Below are 15,648 nucleotides of genomic sequence, written 5' to 3'. Positions count from 1 at the left end.
ATTTGCCACAGCTGCCTTTTTGGTGGCACCCCCAGTTTGGTAACCACTGGTTTTAAGTCAATGTTGCTTTTGTCGAGCTGGTCTGGATGCTCAATCAGCCAGTTTTTATAGTATGTATGAGAATCAAACTATGTCTTTCTTATAGTTGTCTCTTTATATGAAAAGTATTTTTTTTTAATTATAAATATTATTATATCTTATAACCAACCACCAGATGGTGCCTGTGTGTCAATTATAGGTAGAATAATTCATTGCAATGTAGTTCTCAAATAGCTACAGAACAGATATCCAAAGATCAACAGAAAAGTACAAGAACTAGCAGTATTAGTTTCAATCTCAAATATGATAATTTATATTTAGCATTTGCTATAAAAGACAAAATGACAAATAACTAACCCTTGGCAACTCGTGGTACCAGCTGAATACATCTACTCCAATCAGGTTGAAAATTCTTGCAAGTGGTGGCAAGATCTGCTTGGTGATGTAGTAGATGGCGTTGAGGCACAGGCTGGCGTCCTGCAGTACCTCTACAGGACGCCGAACTAGCTGTATGAGTGGCACTCCTGGCATCCCATACACAATAACATACGGAACACGCTCCCCCACACGCGGCTCCAACCGCCGATCATAGGCCATCATACGTCTAAGAAAAGTACAGAAAAGAGACAGAAGAAAAAAAATTGAACATTTGAATGCATTTAAATTAAGTCTGGATTCAGAAAAAGGAGCATAAGATAGAAACACTCTCAACCATGCCTCAAATCTAATTTCAACATCTGTAAATAGCTGTGTTGCCAGGCAACAGCCTCAGATACTAGTCTTTCAGCATGCAATAAATAGTCCACTCAGAAAAAAAAACAAGCATACATGCCTGATTACTGATCACCTGATGACATGAACCATCTACTACTAGCGCACACACACACTGTAATTTTCTGCACGTTTGAGTGGACATATAGTTACTCATAATATTTACAATTCTTCTCTTAGACTGCAACAAAATAAGGGAGACGTAACATGCAAACATTGTTCAAACAAAGATTATGATGTTAGATTTAACAAAATAAATGCAAAAATGTCTGATAATCTGTTTAAACGTCAGTCTGTAATATGTAACTACACGTAGTAACCTACTGGTCTTTAAATGCACGTAGTAAATACTGTCTAACGCTTGATGGCTGATGTGTAGTCCTCGTTGTCATTTAGGAATCTGGGTGTGCTTTTTGATACCAATCTTTATTTGAAAGCCACGTTTCTAGCCTCTGTAAAACTGCATTCAGTTATTGCATTCTGCTAGCCTGACAAGCCAGACCCACATCAAGATGTTTGGTCTGGAAACTCACCATTGACAGGGCTCAATCCGAGGGGCGGGATAAACGAGAAGGGGGAGACTGCAGACCTGGAGCAAGACAGTTCTACGGCCCAGACAGTTTTATGCCCTTGTTGTTACTCAATGTCGACAGATTGCAGTCAATGGAAATACTTCACCATCAGGTGCGATGAACTTCAAAGCAGACCGCTTGAAGTAAATTATCTGGAAGAACTGTGATTTTAACCGAAGATCTGAATAGAAAACTTTCTTTAATAGATGCCATAACAGAAACTTTGAAATTTAAAGTTTAAACTATTTTACTTTAATTCTCTCTCTCTCTCTCTCTCTAGTAGGGGGAGAAGGATACAAGGGGAAATAACATTAAATAATATTTATGCTAGAAACGTACATCATAACCATCCGTCCATAGACGTTGACTTTTTTTTTTTTTTTGCGTGGAAAAACATTGGGTGGATAGAACACTGCATGGATAGAGAAAACATTAAAGAAAAGTTTCTTTTAAATAGGCAGAATCAAAGATACTTAGTGTCTAAATAGCATGAAAATTAAACACACACATAATTATATATATATATAATGACCTGGTTCATTACTCAAAACCGCAATCATGGGTAAGACTGCTGTCCAGAAGGCCATCATTGACACCCTCAAGCGAGAGGGTAAGACACAGAAAGATACTTAATAGTGTCTAATAAATATATATATATTAGACACTATTAAGTATCTTTGATTTTGCCTATTTAAAAGAAACTTGGAGATTGTTTTCCCTATCCACGCAATGTTCTCACCTTTTTTACCCCTCCCCCCTTCGTTTGAATCCGTGATTACTGTAATGTTTATATCTAAATATTTTTAAACAAATTGTCAACGTCTATGAACGGGACGGTTATTATGTACGTTTCTAGCGTAAATATTATTTAATGTTATTTCCCCTTGTATCCTTCTCCCCCTACTGGACGCGTCAGGAACAACAGGGGGGTAAAACTGCCTGGCCCATAAAACTGCCTAGGCTGTAGAACTGTCTTGCCAGTTCAGCAGCCTCCCCATATAGGGATAAACGGTTGTCTTTCAAACTCCCTCTGCACGCAATTGGATAGCGCTACGAGCTCCGCTTCACGTTGCTCTGGTTGGTTGTAGGCTGCAACGTGAAGCTGAGCTCGTTGATATATTAAACATTCACTGTATCCGGTCGGACTCGGCAAAACTCCAAACTAGGGCTGGGCGATATGGAGCAAAAAATATATCTCGATATATTTTGCTATATCTCGATATCTTTACAGGAAAAATAACCCCCTAAAAACTACAGCAAAAACAAATATGCCAAATATCATAGTCATAATATTTTTATTTAAGTGCAAAGAGGTAGTAGTCAGTTCATGTAGGAACAATGTGCTTTTGACATAAAAATAACCTCCCTAATGACATAAATAATAATAATTGAACTGTAAAATAAAAGAAATAATACATTGCCTTAATTCTTTTCATTCATTTCATGCCTTCAAAACATGAATCAAAGACTCCCTTTTCTTTACAGGTAAAGTAAACAGTAGGCATTTTGCAGAAAGATTGGGGCATGACTGAGATATTAATAAACTGATTGTCATAACACCACTTCCTGTTAAATTTGTATCAAAATTCAAACAGTAGGCTAGATGTCACTTTACTAAAGCGTGAGCGCCTCATAATGTGGATCATGTAGGCTACACGTGAGGCAAGCTTCCCTTCTTTTCCAGTTACAGAACGAAATATGAACGTCAGAAGGCTATATGATACAGTACAACTTACAGAAGAGCACTGCACTGTGTCTCAGGACACCCGGGATGTCGTGTTTTTCCCTCTTGGATAAAACATGCATAGACCTATTCATCATAATCCCGTGATTAAGCTGACAAAATAATAATAATTATGATATTGCAATTTTTAAATGTTTTTTAAAAAATATGCATCATTTTGACATTTTAACCGAAAACCATGCGATCAGTTAGACACAAATCGTAAACTGACATGATTGGGACAGAGTGCGTCTCGCACCAATAGTGTCAATCACCTGACTGTGGGTGAAACTTGCGATTTGAACTACGATGAACATTAATATTTCTTTATGAATTTTAGCAAGTAGTTGTGTTAGAAGGAAAATTGTGGTCTCTAAACTAAGTCTTAAACAATGCACGCGCTTGTCAACATGATAACTAATCCTAACCTGGTTGCGGACGCCGCCGTGTTCAATGAGACAACACGTGGGGGGAGGGGGAACAAAAGCAAGGAGGCGGGAGACGCGCGAGCACAACACAGAGAAGGCAAACAAGCAAAGTGGTGGAATCAGAATTAAATATAAACAATATATCAACATATATGATATGTCAAAATCCATATCGAGTTTAAAAAATATCTCGATATATTTTAAATATCGAGATATCGCCCACCCCTACTCCGAACACATCTTCCCTTTTTAAGAATGACTTCAGTGCCATTGTTTGTTCTTTTCTCAAAGAAAAGCTCAACTCCAAGTCTTCCAAAGTCAGGGTCAAAGCTGATTCAAAAGACGCCGTTCTTCAGCCTGCGTGTTTACTAGCAGCACGCAAGCGCAACCCGGCCATTATTATGTTAAGCCCCGCCCACCGACTCTATACACAATGTGATTGGCCTGACCAGAGTCTGGTTTTTACAGCTCAGATGTGTATTGAGAGTTGCTAGACGATACTCGCGGGAGATTAGATTTGCTGCCGCTAGGGTGCGTCTAGATTTCAGGGCTAGCATTTTGCGCATGCTTTAAATGCAAAATGCTGAACAGTGTAGCAATTGAGACAAATCTTTTTGTCAAATCAGAAGCAATAATTTGTCCAATTTAACAAATAATCTTTAGAACTCACTGTGAAGGTCTATTGACCCATCCCCTCCAAAAAGAGCACAAGAGCACAGGAAAGGTCTCCGTTACCAGAGCTGCCTGATGATAAGACTGTTTACGACCAAAAGGAATTTGCAGAGAGACTTTCACAGTCTTTTTGAAAAGGACAAATAAAACCATCGTAATCCCATTATAACCACTTGAGAAATATATATAAACATATATCCAACTCATGATTTTTCTTTTATAGGGTTTGGTCAATGTATTAATTCAATCTCTTTTGGATTTGTTTCAGAATCGCACACTATGGTTAAAATCATCTTTGTTTGGTGTCTACGTTGCAATTTAAAGTTATTGTGTATATGGTATGTCTACCTGTGCAACATATATTAGTATTACAAGAATCTTTAATATTTCCTTCGTCATTTTAGATGCCTTTTATTGCTTCATTCATCTGTTCTAACTCAGTTCTTCCAACCACCTTAACTTTGCCTATCACCATGTTCTGTTTATCTATGTTTTATTCTTGTCCGTGATATAGTTAATAAAGTTTGTGGACAATGGACTCCCTGACTCTAAACTAACTGTCACTTAAATCTGATCGATCCGGTTATGCGCTCTAAGAGCGTATGTAAATACAAAAGGAAGAAAAAAATTTCTGTGGCCATTAAAAATTTATTTTTCTTAGAATTAATTAATAATCAATACTGAGGGTTCACAGGATGAACAGAATGAATAATTGTAATGTTAAAGTAGCTACATCAAGTTAATCTCATTAACTGATTCAAATATTGATAATTAATCATAATGAATCATGAATAATTATTCACATTTCCCCTCTGAGTTAATTCGCTACAACAGTTAGTTAATGCATTCATGACATAGACCGTAAAAAAATATGGACGACTCGACATCATCCGTTTCCGCTTGGCAGATTTGAAGCTTTTAGGCGGCCTGCACGGCGCGAACATCTTGGGACCGAGTCTGCGCAGTAGCGATTTCGGGACCAGAGTCGGAAGTAGAGCAGGAAGTACAGCTGCGATATTATTATTACAACAATTAATTATGTTGGTGTGAAATAAACAGTTATGGAAATGTAGAAATTAAAGCTAAAGCTCCAATCTGCTCCCAAAAATTTTGAAAAAAGTCAGTTAGTGCCTCAGTGACAACTTCACTCAGAGAAGCTGTCAGTCTCCGCTGTCAATCATGACGTCACACCCCCCGTTTTTATAGCATCAAATAACTAACTAAAACTAAGCTTATTTTAAAAACGAACACTTGAAATTAAATCATCGTGATGATAACTGCCTTCAGTGACATAAACCAACTTTGGGGAAAAAATATTTGAAGTGTAATTTTATTATTTAGTTTGCCTCACGTCCATTAGAAAACACAGAGGGGCGGCTATAATGGGACCGGTCAGCGGGGGGCGATCAAGGCGTGAAAGCTTCACTAAATGAGAGGGAGACTGCAGGCTTGGTTCATGACCTCAAGGCTAGATTATTGGAATGCTCTACTGGGTGGTTGCCCTGCATGCTTAATAAACAAACATTAGCTGGTCCAAAACATGGCATCTAGAGTTCTTACTTGAACCAGGAAGTATGACCATATTAGCCAGGTTCTGTCAACATTGCATTGGTCCCTATTAAATATTGTATACATTTTAAAATCTTGCTAATTACTTACAAAGCATTAAATAGTTTAGCTTCCCAGTACTTGAGGGTGCTCATAACGCATTATAGTCCTTCACATCTACTGTGTGATCTAAAAATTCTGGCCAGTTGATAAAACCTAGAAATTTCTAAATTAACTGCTGGCAGTAAACCACCAGTAAGTGGCAGCAGGTCTTGATGAGTGAGTTATTGAGACGATTCATTCAAATGGCTGATTCGTTCATGAATGAGGCATTTACCTATTGTCACTGACTCTTTAATTCAATAGATTCATTCAAAATGTTGAATCATTCAGTAACACACTGTTGCTGTGAAATGCTTTATGGTTCTGAGGTGGAAATATTTTCGCTGCTTTGTTTATGTTTATGTAAAAACAGCACTTTTATAAAATATAAAAACTTCACAATTTGAATTTTTACTGCAGTGCGAGTGGGGCTGATTTGTTTCCATTTCTCCTCGAGAGGCTGCACGAGCCTCAACCGCACAACCTTGTTGCCGTCAGTTCATTATGCATTATGTATTATTATCAATTAATTATCCAGACAAGCTCTAAATCCCGAGCCCTGAAACTGATCAGAAAATGTAACAGAACGTTGTAGAAATGTAGCGGAGTAGAAAGTAAGAAAGCAAAAAACATTTTGCTGCAAAATGTTAGCCTGGTTTTACCAGACTCTTGTACCTTTTATTTGTACATAGAGTCTGGCCACTCCGCCTGGTTTACTTCCGCAAAAGGGGATACCCTGTTAAAGTTTAAAACTATTGGATCTGTCATAACCAATCGCTAACGTTTGGTCATGACATATGTCATGCGCCCTTCGACTGTTTCACACATGGAAATCCGTCAAAATAAATATTCAGGCCACCTCAGTGATAAAAACCATAGGATAAAACCTAAAACTTGTGCATTCGGATTGTGATTTTTTTCATGCCACGGTGGAGGGGAGAGTTTTGTGATCGGGAATGCGCCGCTCACATGGTCTGTAACATGATTGTATGCAGTAAATAAAATGTCATATGCTTGGTATGATAATAAATGCTGCTATAAATAACAGAATAATTAAAATGTTAACATGCTTTCATTTTAATTTGTAATACTTGCCAGCATTTTAAAGAAATACAAGTATAGAAATGCTAAACGCAACCATATTTTAGATAGATTTGGACAGCTATTACATCAACATATGACCTTGGTGTTTGTCAAAAGCAGTAGGTACCCGGGGATTTTTACCCAGGTTGTGTTAAACGGACGGCAATAAAATAACTGACTAGCCCCTGTAAATGATGGCAATACATTACAACCCCACGAGAAACAATTACCGTCCAAATAGGGCTTCAGTCAACTCTTCACCACAAATGGAGCGAGCTGGAAAATCAAACTTTTCCCAAATTCACCCTGTTGGGGAGGAGGGCCCCCAACAAACCTCAGCAAAGATTGTTATTGTTCCGGCTTTAACTTCTGGACATTCGGCAGCGGTGCCACAACGGAATGAATGGTTTCGTTCGCATCTTTCTCCGCCCACATTACTGAACTACAACTCAAACTAGCGCACGACATCAACGTCATCGTTCTCAGCCACTCCCTCTGTTCTATGATTGGACCGGTAAAAATTTGTTCAGAGAAATCTAAGAATACACCGCAGTCCCAGACGTAGTACTGAAGGAAAATGAAAATTGAGCGGAAGTACAAAGGAGGGCAGAGCCAGGCTAGCAAAATGTAACAAAGTAAAAGTCAAAAGTATGCACTACTGATTCTACTGTAGTTGTAGTGCAGCCGTACTAAATTAAACCACAACACAACAAAATCACCACAATACAACGGAACAAGCCACAACACAACGGAATCGCCACAACAAAACAGAAATGCTCCCGACCACGAGGGGGCTCTCGGAATGAAATAAAGTTAGTTTTCCTTGCCATTGTTGTATAGATTGGCCAGTTTTACAAAGATATAAACACTACGTTCAGTTAAGTGTGTAAACATTGTACATGAAATATCAATTCAAAATCACCTACATGCATTATAGCTGCATATTTATACTCGAAAATGCTTTTACTCGCCATCACGGCGCTTGATGCCCAAGGGAACATCTGCCAATCCTACCAAGTGAAACATATCATTTTATGAATTAAAATGTTTATGTTCAAAAGTCAATGTTGTGCATTATTGGGTCAGTTTTTTTTGCACAATACAACCAAGCTATGGAATTTTAACACAATACAACCAAGCTGTCTGTTTTTAAATGTTAAAAGTAATTTGAATTCATACAAATTATATGTTTCAACTGCATGGTGCAATTGACAGACGTTCCCTTGGGCATCAAGCACTGTGATAGTAAAAGCGTTTTGAGCGACGCATAGCTGTCAAAATAACTCAACTGCACACATGCTGCCTGGAACTAGTAGAAGACAAGTGTAAACAAAATTTAAACTATTATTTGAAATCTGGAACCGAACCCGGCTGGGAAGACACGAACCCGACTGGACCCGATTGTCTCATATTACACAATAAACTGCTCTGAGCTTCTTTTTTTTTTTTTTTTGCAATTTGAGCTTCACAGAACACATCTGTGATAGTTCACCTGAGATTTTGTTGCTAATTTTAAATATATTGTTGAGTACATTACTACCGTGCACTTGCATTAAATCTGCCTGCTTTCTAAACGTCTGAGAGAGCGCAAAGCGAAAGAGAGAGAGAGAGCTTGTGTTTGTTTATTTTTATAAACCTTATTTCCTAGCTCATACTTTTCTTATCCTAAATTTACAATTTGCAAGTTACAAAAAAAACACAAGAAGTGCTGACTCTGATCACGGCCAGGTGTTCTCTTTGAGCCCCATGTTAAAATTCTCAACTTTACAGCAGAAAAAAAAACATGTTTACAGCCTGGTACAAATTGTGGTTTTGGCCTATACGGCTAATTTTGACCTTCTTGACAACTGTGAGGGGGGTGAATTTTTTTATAACTCATTTGTTTACGTTACGTTAAGCCTTAAAGGTCCACTGAAATCAAAATTTAAGTTTTTTAGCTTTTAGTATGACTGTGTTAGCCTTAAAGTTATGAATAAGCTGGTATGTTTCAAAACTATGACAAAATTTGCATTTAGGAGATAAGCATTCAAAATGTACAGTCTCTCGCTTCTGTTAAAACGAAATCACAGATTTGTGACATCATCGCAGACTTCACTTTCTCGTCAAATCTTCTGTCCAATCAAAATGCTCTCTAGAATCTAAAGCCCGCCCCCTACACTGCTGAAGCTGTGGCTGAAATCGGTCAGAGCACACATTTACTAATTTCTACATGGTGAAAGGCACATAGCACACTATATATGTGATAGAAAACGATTTAGTGTAAATATGCTTTCATTTGAACGAGAGCACAGTGAGAACGCAGCACGGATCATATGCGCGAGTCGGCACAGACAACAAACATATTGACCCATTTGAATTCTGTACAGAATGCTGCATTTTAAAGCGATATGGAGGAGATTATGATGGTAAACAGTGTTAGAGGAAACTGGCTTTATCAAACAGAAAGGTCCGATCTTGCGCTCTAGTCAAACTGTATATCAACAGTTTTGAACTGCTATTGAAACGCTATTGACTGTTTCAAAAAAGGGGAGGAGCTGCTGACAGCTGAAGCCATTTCAGGGGAAATTACGTCAACACATTGAATAATGCGGCGTGTTTTAAGGCACTTCAGTGGGCCTTTAAAGTTCTGCATAATTAAGGGCGTGGTTACTTTGATTGAGAGGTGGATAGCCATTTATCTGCCGTCTATAGTCATTGTGTCACCTAAGCTCCGCCCACATCCCACCTTTTTTGCCCATTTTCTGTTTTCTGGGAGTGACACGTGCTCGCAAGATGGCAACGCCCAGCTCGCCCCTACTTTAAGCTTCAGAACGGCTTTTCGGAATCCTATAGGTGACGTCACGGACACTACGTCCATATTTTTTTTACAGACTATGGTCCAGACCAAACTTCCCGACCTAAAATTGTTGTGGGTGGGGCTAAGTTCGGCTGGCATCCAGACTAATGTGTGAAAGATTTGCCTTCGTTTTCACGATTTTATTTTTTTATTTATTTTTAATTGCAAAAATAAATTAACTGGATGACATCTGAAAGGTATTTGTTGAAGAATAAAATCCTTTTTATGCATCTGTGGTACAATCCAAAAGAGACTCGTGCCAGTAACATGAACGCTGATTGGCTGCAATATAAGATGCATGTTGGTCTCCTTTATAGTTGTAAAAAAGCGAACTATAGTTGGAACAGCAAAAGAAAGAACTACAACACTCCAGAATACACACACACGCGTGCACGCTGAAGGAGAATTTCAATGAGCAATAGAGGGTAGCATTGCATTGTCCAGTCCTCGACAACAGGAAGGCATTTTTTAAAACTGCTGTTTTTTGAGTAACATACACAAAATTAAAGCTACACTGTGTGATATTTTCCCCCATCTAGTAGTGAAAAGGTATATGACCATCCAGTTAATTTGGCTCTCCCCGAAACCTGGAAAATGCTGCCTTCGGAGGACACATTTGAAGGCAGGAAGGTATTAAGCAAAGTCCGAATCTATTGTTTGCTTCACTTCCTGTCTCCTGATATAACGTTACCTTCATCTGACTTTGAAGGCAATGTATCCTTCGCTGCCTTTGATATCCCACAATCCTGTGCTTTCCATTCAGTGACAGTTGAGCTGGGAAACTAATATGGCGTCCGAAAGTTGAGTTTGCTGGTCAATTTGTGTAAATTTATGCTTTTTTACCAATATTTTCCACTTCTGATGTCATTTATAGCAAGAAATTACTAATGTAGTAATGAAATATGCTTTTAGTTCTCACCAAAGCTCTCTCTTTTTTGCTGTAGATCATTAAACTGTTACACTGCCCACACCGTGCACACACACATACACGTTCGGCGTGTGTGCCGCCCTTCAGAGAGAGACCGAGAGAATAGCAGAACAAGAATGAAATACTAAGAGATTTATCGGCCTGCCAGGCTTTGTGAGCCCTGGCCCATACATGTCTGAGTCCAGCGTGCTAAAGTTATGCTCTGTTAGACACGTACACATAAGCAAAACGATCTATAACAATGCAGTGCTATTACATATAAAACACGTTTTACTTACGTGTGTTGCACCATTCCTTTCGGATTCAAATCCAGCGTCGACCGGAGATTTGTTTACAAACGATTCCGCAGTGAACTGAAGTGAGCTGGAACTTCATTAAAAATAAAGTTCAACCACTCATTTCTAATATTAGGATCAGAAGGAAGCTTATGCAGCAACTGTGTTCTTCCACAACCAGGAATAGCGCAATATCTTAATCTTCCTTGCCATATTTATTTGGTATTGACCAGCTTGTACGAGCCCTCCATGAGTCGGGGGGTGGGGGGGGGGGGGTGGGGGGTGGGGGGGCTACTGGATTAGACACGCTGTATAGGCGGTTTTTCGTCGCGCACTGATGTCAGTATAAAGCACAGGACCATTTGCTGAGCCTGGTGTCTATAAAAGCTTTTCTTTGACTAACAAGATAGTTTTCAGCTCTGAAACTTAGAGGATATTCTTATATTACCATGACCTTTTATATATCAAAATAAAGCTCAAGGGAAAGTTGATTCCTCAATTCATCAACCCTTTAACTCCTACGGTGGCCGATTTAGTCCACGATTAACATGGCAATCCCCCCTCTTCACATTTGACACTGTGCTATCGATTGTTAAAACGTGAAAGGCGAAGCTTGAATTTACGTGTATGTCCCTCTTTGGCTAATGTACTTTCAAGATGGAGGGGCAACATGGTGACCGGCATTCGAACCCTTCCCCTGTATATATTTTCAATGGCATATTATAAACTTATGAGAATACTTTATTACTTGAAAGAAGACTCAGTGAAACGAGCGATCGCATGTAATCATATGCATATTAAAAATAACGTGATCATCCTCATTAAACAGCATATGAATCAAAACTATCTAATGTTACTGAATGAAATGTGGACCCAGGACGAGCTACAGGACTGTGTAAGCATTAGGGGTGTTGATGGACTTTATCTACTCCATTTGTGTTTGATCATAGTCTTTCACAAAAAATTGATTTTCTCAGCTTTTTGTTCAAAATGTTGCTTTTTTTATGAAACCTACCCATATTCAAGTGTTGATAAAAAAGGAATGCACGAAGCTAGAATAAAACAGGTTTTTTTTTGTTTAAAAGAAGAGGGTCAGCTCTTTATTTTGATATATTGCATGCTCAGATATTCAGTAAACAAATTATTCTATGGGCTATTAAATTTTGGTGAAAATTGTGAAAAACCCTGGCGATGGCGGTTTTTTTAAACGCTGGCGGGGAAAGAGTTAATGAAATAAATTTCATTTTTGGGTGAACTAACCCTTTAACAAGCGCTGAGTTATTCCTCTTAAATGAAGTTTACCATCGGCGGGTGCCACCTAGCTGCGAAAAAAGTAATTGTCCTTTTTCAAAACTACTGCATTAAACAACAAAAGCCTATGTTATTATTATTTCCTTCAAAAAGTATGAGGAAATTTAATGTTAATGTACACAAACACTGTAGTTTACTGTTACTTAAACTAAACAACTTTTTATGAAAAATGTGTAACATGTTGTAAAGTGTTTCCCATTTAAATATATATTCAATCATATTATTTCCTTCATGTTCATGTTGTTACCAGAGAATGTAACATTTCAAATTTTCAAATGTCAAATAAAAATAACCATTTAATACAAGGCCTTGAACAAATGAAACATGTTTATCTGAATGAAAACAAAATGGACATTTATAAAATATTTAAAAAATAATAGGTTTAAAACAGCTCATAATAAAAAATAAAAAAAACATGCAAACAACAAATAAAAAAAAACGTTTTAAAGGCCCATTGAAGTGCCTTGAAACGCACCACATTATTCAATGTGTTGACGTGATTTCCCCTGAAAAGGCTCCAGCTGTTAGCAGCTCCTCCCCTTTTTTGAAACAGCCAGTAGCGTTGTTAAGACACCGTGTCAGTTTGACTGGAACCTTTCTGTTTGGTAAAGCCAGTTTCCTCTACCAGTTATCATTATAATCTCCTCCATATCTCCTTGAAATGCAGCATTCTGTGCAGAGTTCAAATGGGTCCGATGTGTTTGTTGTCTGCGCTGACTCGCGCATATGATCCACGCTGTGCTCTCGTGTCTCCAGTCAACGGCTCTGGTCTAGACTATGTGTGTGCGCTGCTGGGGTACGTGAAACTAACGTGAAAACAGACTTCATTTGCCTCAACTGAAAGCATATTTGCACTGAATCGTTTCCTATCTCATATATAGTGTGCTATGAGCTGTTTACCATGTAAAAAACAGTAACGCCCGTTTCACACATACTCCGTCTGCAGTGCTTGTGCGTTGCGTATTTTTTTCCGTACCCATGTTAACGGATTACAGCTTTCACACTGCACGCGGATGCTGTCCGTCAGTCCGTTCCAGGTGCGTTGCGTCTGCAGCAGTGCACGGATCGTTTTCGTACCGAGTCTATTTTAGTCAACATATGGCTTTTTTTCTTAAGCAACAAAACGACACCCACCTGGCATTTAGGTTTAAAAAAAAGTGCCATAATGGAGAGCACTCGTACTTTCTTGGAAGTTATTTTTGACCTGCAGGATTTCTTTTAAAAGGGTGTAAAAACGAAAGATAAGACGAGTCTCGGCTGTTTTTGAATAGACTATTGTAAGTTTCTAATTTAAAATGTTTGTGATTTAAGGCTATAACCTGTGTTTAAATGTTTTGCCACTTGTGTGAGCTAAATCTAAAGTATATAAATATGAATAAATGAATTTAATAAAATGTTGTTTAAATGTAGTAGCCTAGGCTACGTAACCTGACTTCTATTAAAGAGTAAACAAAGAGAATTGCAATTCTGCCGAGGCATGTTCAGTAAAAACTTTTGGATTTTAAATAAAAATAATGAATAAATGCTGTGTTTGTGGTGTGCAACAGCGGATCAGTTGCGGACTGCAAACGCAGCATATGTGAAAACACTACAGGGCTTACGGATCCTGCAACGCACACGCAACGCAATACGCACCGCACACGCACTGTAGACGGAGTATGTGTGAAACGGGCGTAAATGTTAAAAACTGACCAATTTCTGTCACAACTTCAGCAGCGTAGGGGGCAGGCTTTAGATTCTAGAGAGCCTTTGATTGGACAGAAGATTTGATGGGAAGATCTGCGATGATGTCATCAAAATCTGTAATTTGTTTTAACGGAAGTGAGAGACTAAGTTTTGAATGCTCATATCTCCTAAATGCGAATTTTGTCATTGTATTGGAACACAGTAGCTTATTCATAATTTTAAAGCTGACATTGTCATACTAAAAGCTAAAAAACTTTTTTTGATTAAAAAAAAAAAGATTTTGATTTCAATGCATTGATTTCAGTGCGTAATTTCTGCAGAAGACTTGAAAAGAAGTCTTTTCATCCCTAAACAATCAAATGAATGACTTATATTAATTCATAATTATTTAATATTAAGACAAACAGTATCTTTTGACAAATGCAGCAAAAAAAAAGAAAAAAAAGAAGAAAAAAAACACTTAAATAGAAATAGAAAATAATTTTTATGGGTTGCGGCGCTCACTTCCGGTTTTGTGTAGCTGTGGTTCTGAAACTGGATACTATTGCTTCTGGCCCCAGGCTATCGGGCATTATCGAGCCCTGAGTTAAACATCTAAAAAATGAGTTCTCAGAGATTTGTATTTGGTATTGACCTATGTACCCACCTTTTCAAACACAATATACACTTACTCACCTGGAAAGCTCCAGAGCAGGGACACAGGCCCCTGGTCGGTATGATCCGGTGCCGCGGTACTCTTTGGCAAAGATAAGGTCCTGCATGCTGGCTTTGGCCTCAAGCACCTTCACACACTGCTGCTGCACGTACTGCTTCACCTGGCTGATGTCACGTGACTCAAAAAGCAGCTTCAAAGATCGCTCCAGAATCTGACAAAACAGAACTTAATTAACCCCATCAACTGACATTTGACAATCCCACAGTCAATGCCTTTGAAGCAACTAGGCAGTACGTAGATTTACATGTGCTTTTAAAATCTAGCTATATGGGGTTTGTGTAGTGAAGCTACAAGTATCACGATACGTAATCAAATATAATTTATTATTGCTTTAGTCCATCTTAAGTGCACGTAAACAATAATAATAATATGATCAGTGTTGTGCAAGTTACTTCCAAACTCTAATACATTATATATTACTTAAAAGTAATTCTTTACATTACAATATTACTGTCTCAGAATTGTAATGCGTTACATTACTCCTGTATTACTTTGGAGTTATTTTCATACAAAAAAAAGACAAATGATAAAACTCTAAAATTACAAAATGTAGACTACTACAGAGCATTTTACATCCAGTAGAAGGCGATATGATTGTGGGCTATCCAGGCTAACAATAGCCTAGAGCAAAGTGAAGGCTCAAGACAATGCAAGAAAACATGACAGACAGAATCTCAAACGATCCAATTCTATTATAAATATGGTAAAGGTAAAGTGATTATTTGGCAATATCTGGGAACAGGTCTGTTCAGAACTGTGTAAACTCTAATGTTATGACAAAATGCGCATTTGTTCTTTTCTTATTGTTGTCATTATTTTATTCTCTTTAAATTCAAGAGGTTCACAAAACAAAAATGTCATGCACAAAGTGCAAGAGATGTATTTCTGGTGCTATAATTTTTATAATAGTTCTTTCCATTTTAGACAAAGGTTGCGTTTGAATGTATTTGCATTTGACT

General features: G+C 38.0%; 1 protein-coding gene across 2 annotated transcripts in view; it reads right to left on the bottom strand.

Annotated features, from left to right (window-relative positions):
* rev3l (REV3 like, DNA directed polymerase zeta catalytic subunit) overlaps positions 1-15,648 on the bottom strand; it is a 204,124-nt gene that overhangs the window by 18,619 nt on the left and 169,857 nt on the right. For both annotated transcript variants that reach the window (XM_067417392.1, XM_067417393.1), the window contains exons 29-30: positions 14,650-14,840; positions 397-643 (exon numbers count right to left, since the gene is read on the bottom strand). In XM_067417392.1, coding sequence (XP_067273493.1) covers positions 397-643; positions 14,650-14,840 — 438 coding nt within the window. The remainder of the gene's footprint in view (positions 1-396; positions 644-14,649; positions 14,841-15,648) is intronic.

Source organism: Pseudorasbora parva, chromosome 15 (assembly GCF_024679245.1).
Source record: "Pseudorasbora parva isolate DD20220531a chromosome 15, ASM2467924v1, whole genome shotgun sequence".
Taxonomy (NCBI): Eukaryota; Metazoa; Chordata; class Actinopteri; order Cypriniformes; family Gobionidae; genus Pseudorasbora; species Pseudorasbora parva.
The sequence above is the reverse complement of the archived record's forward strand: the minus strand, read 5'-3'. Positions and strand labels throughout refer to the sequence as shown.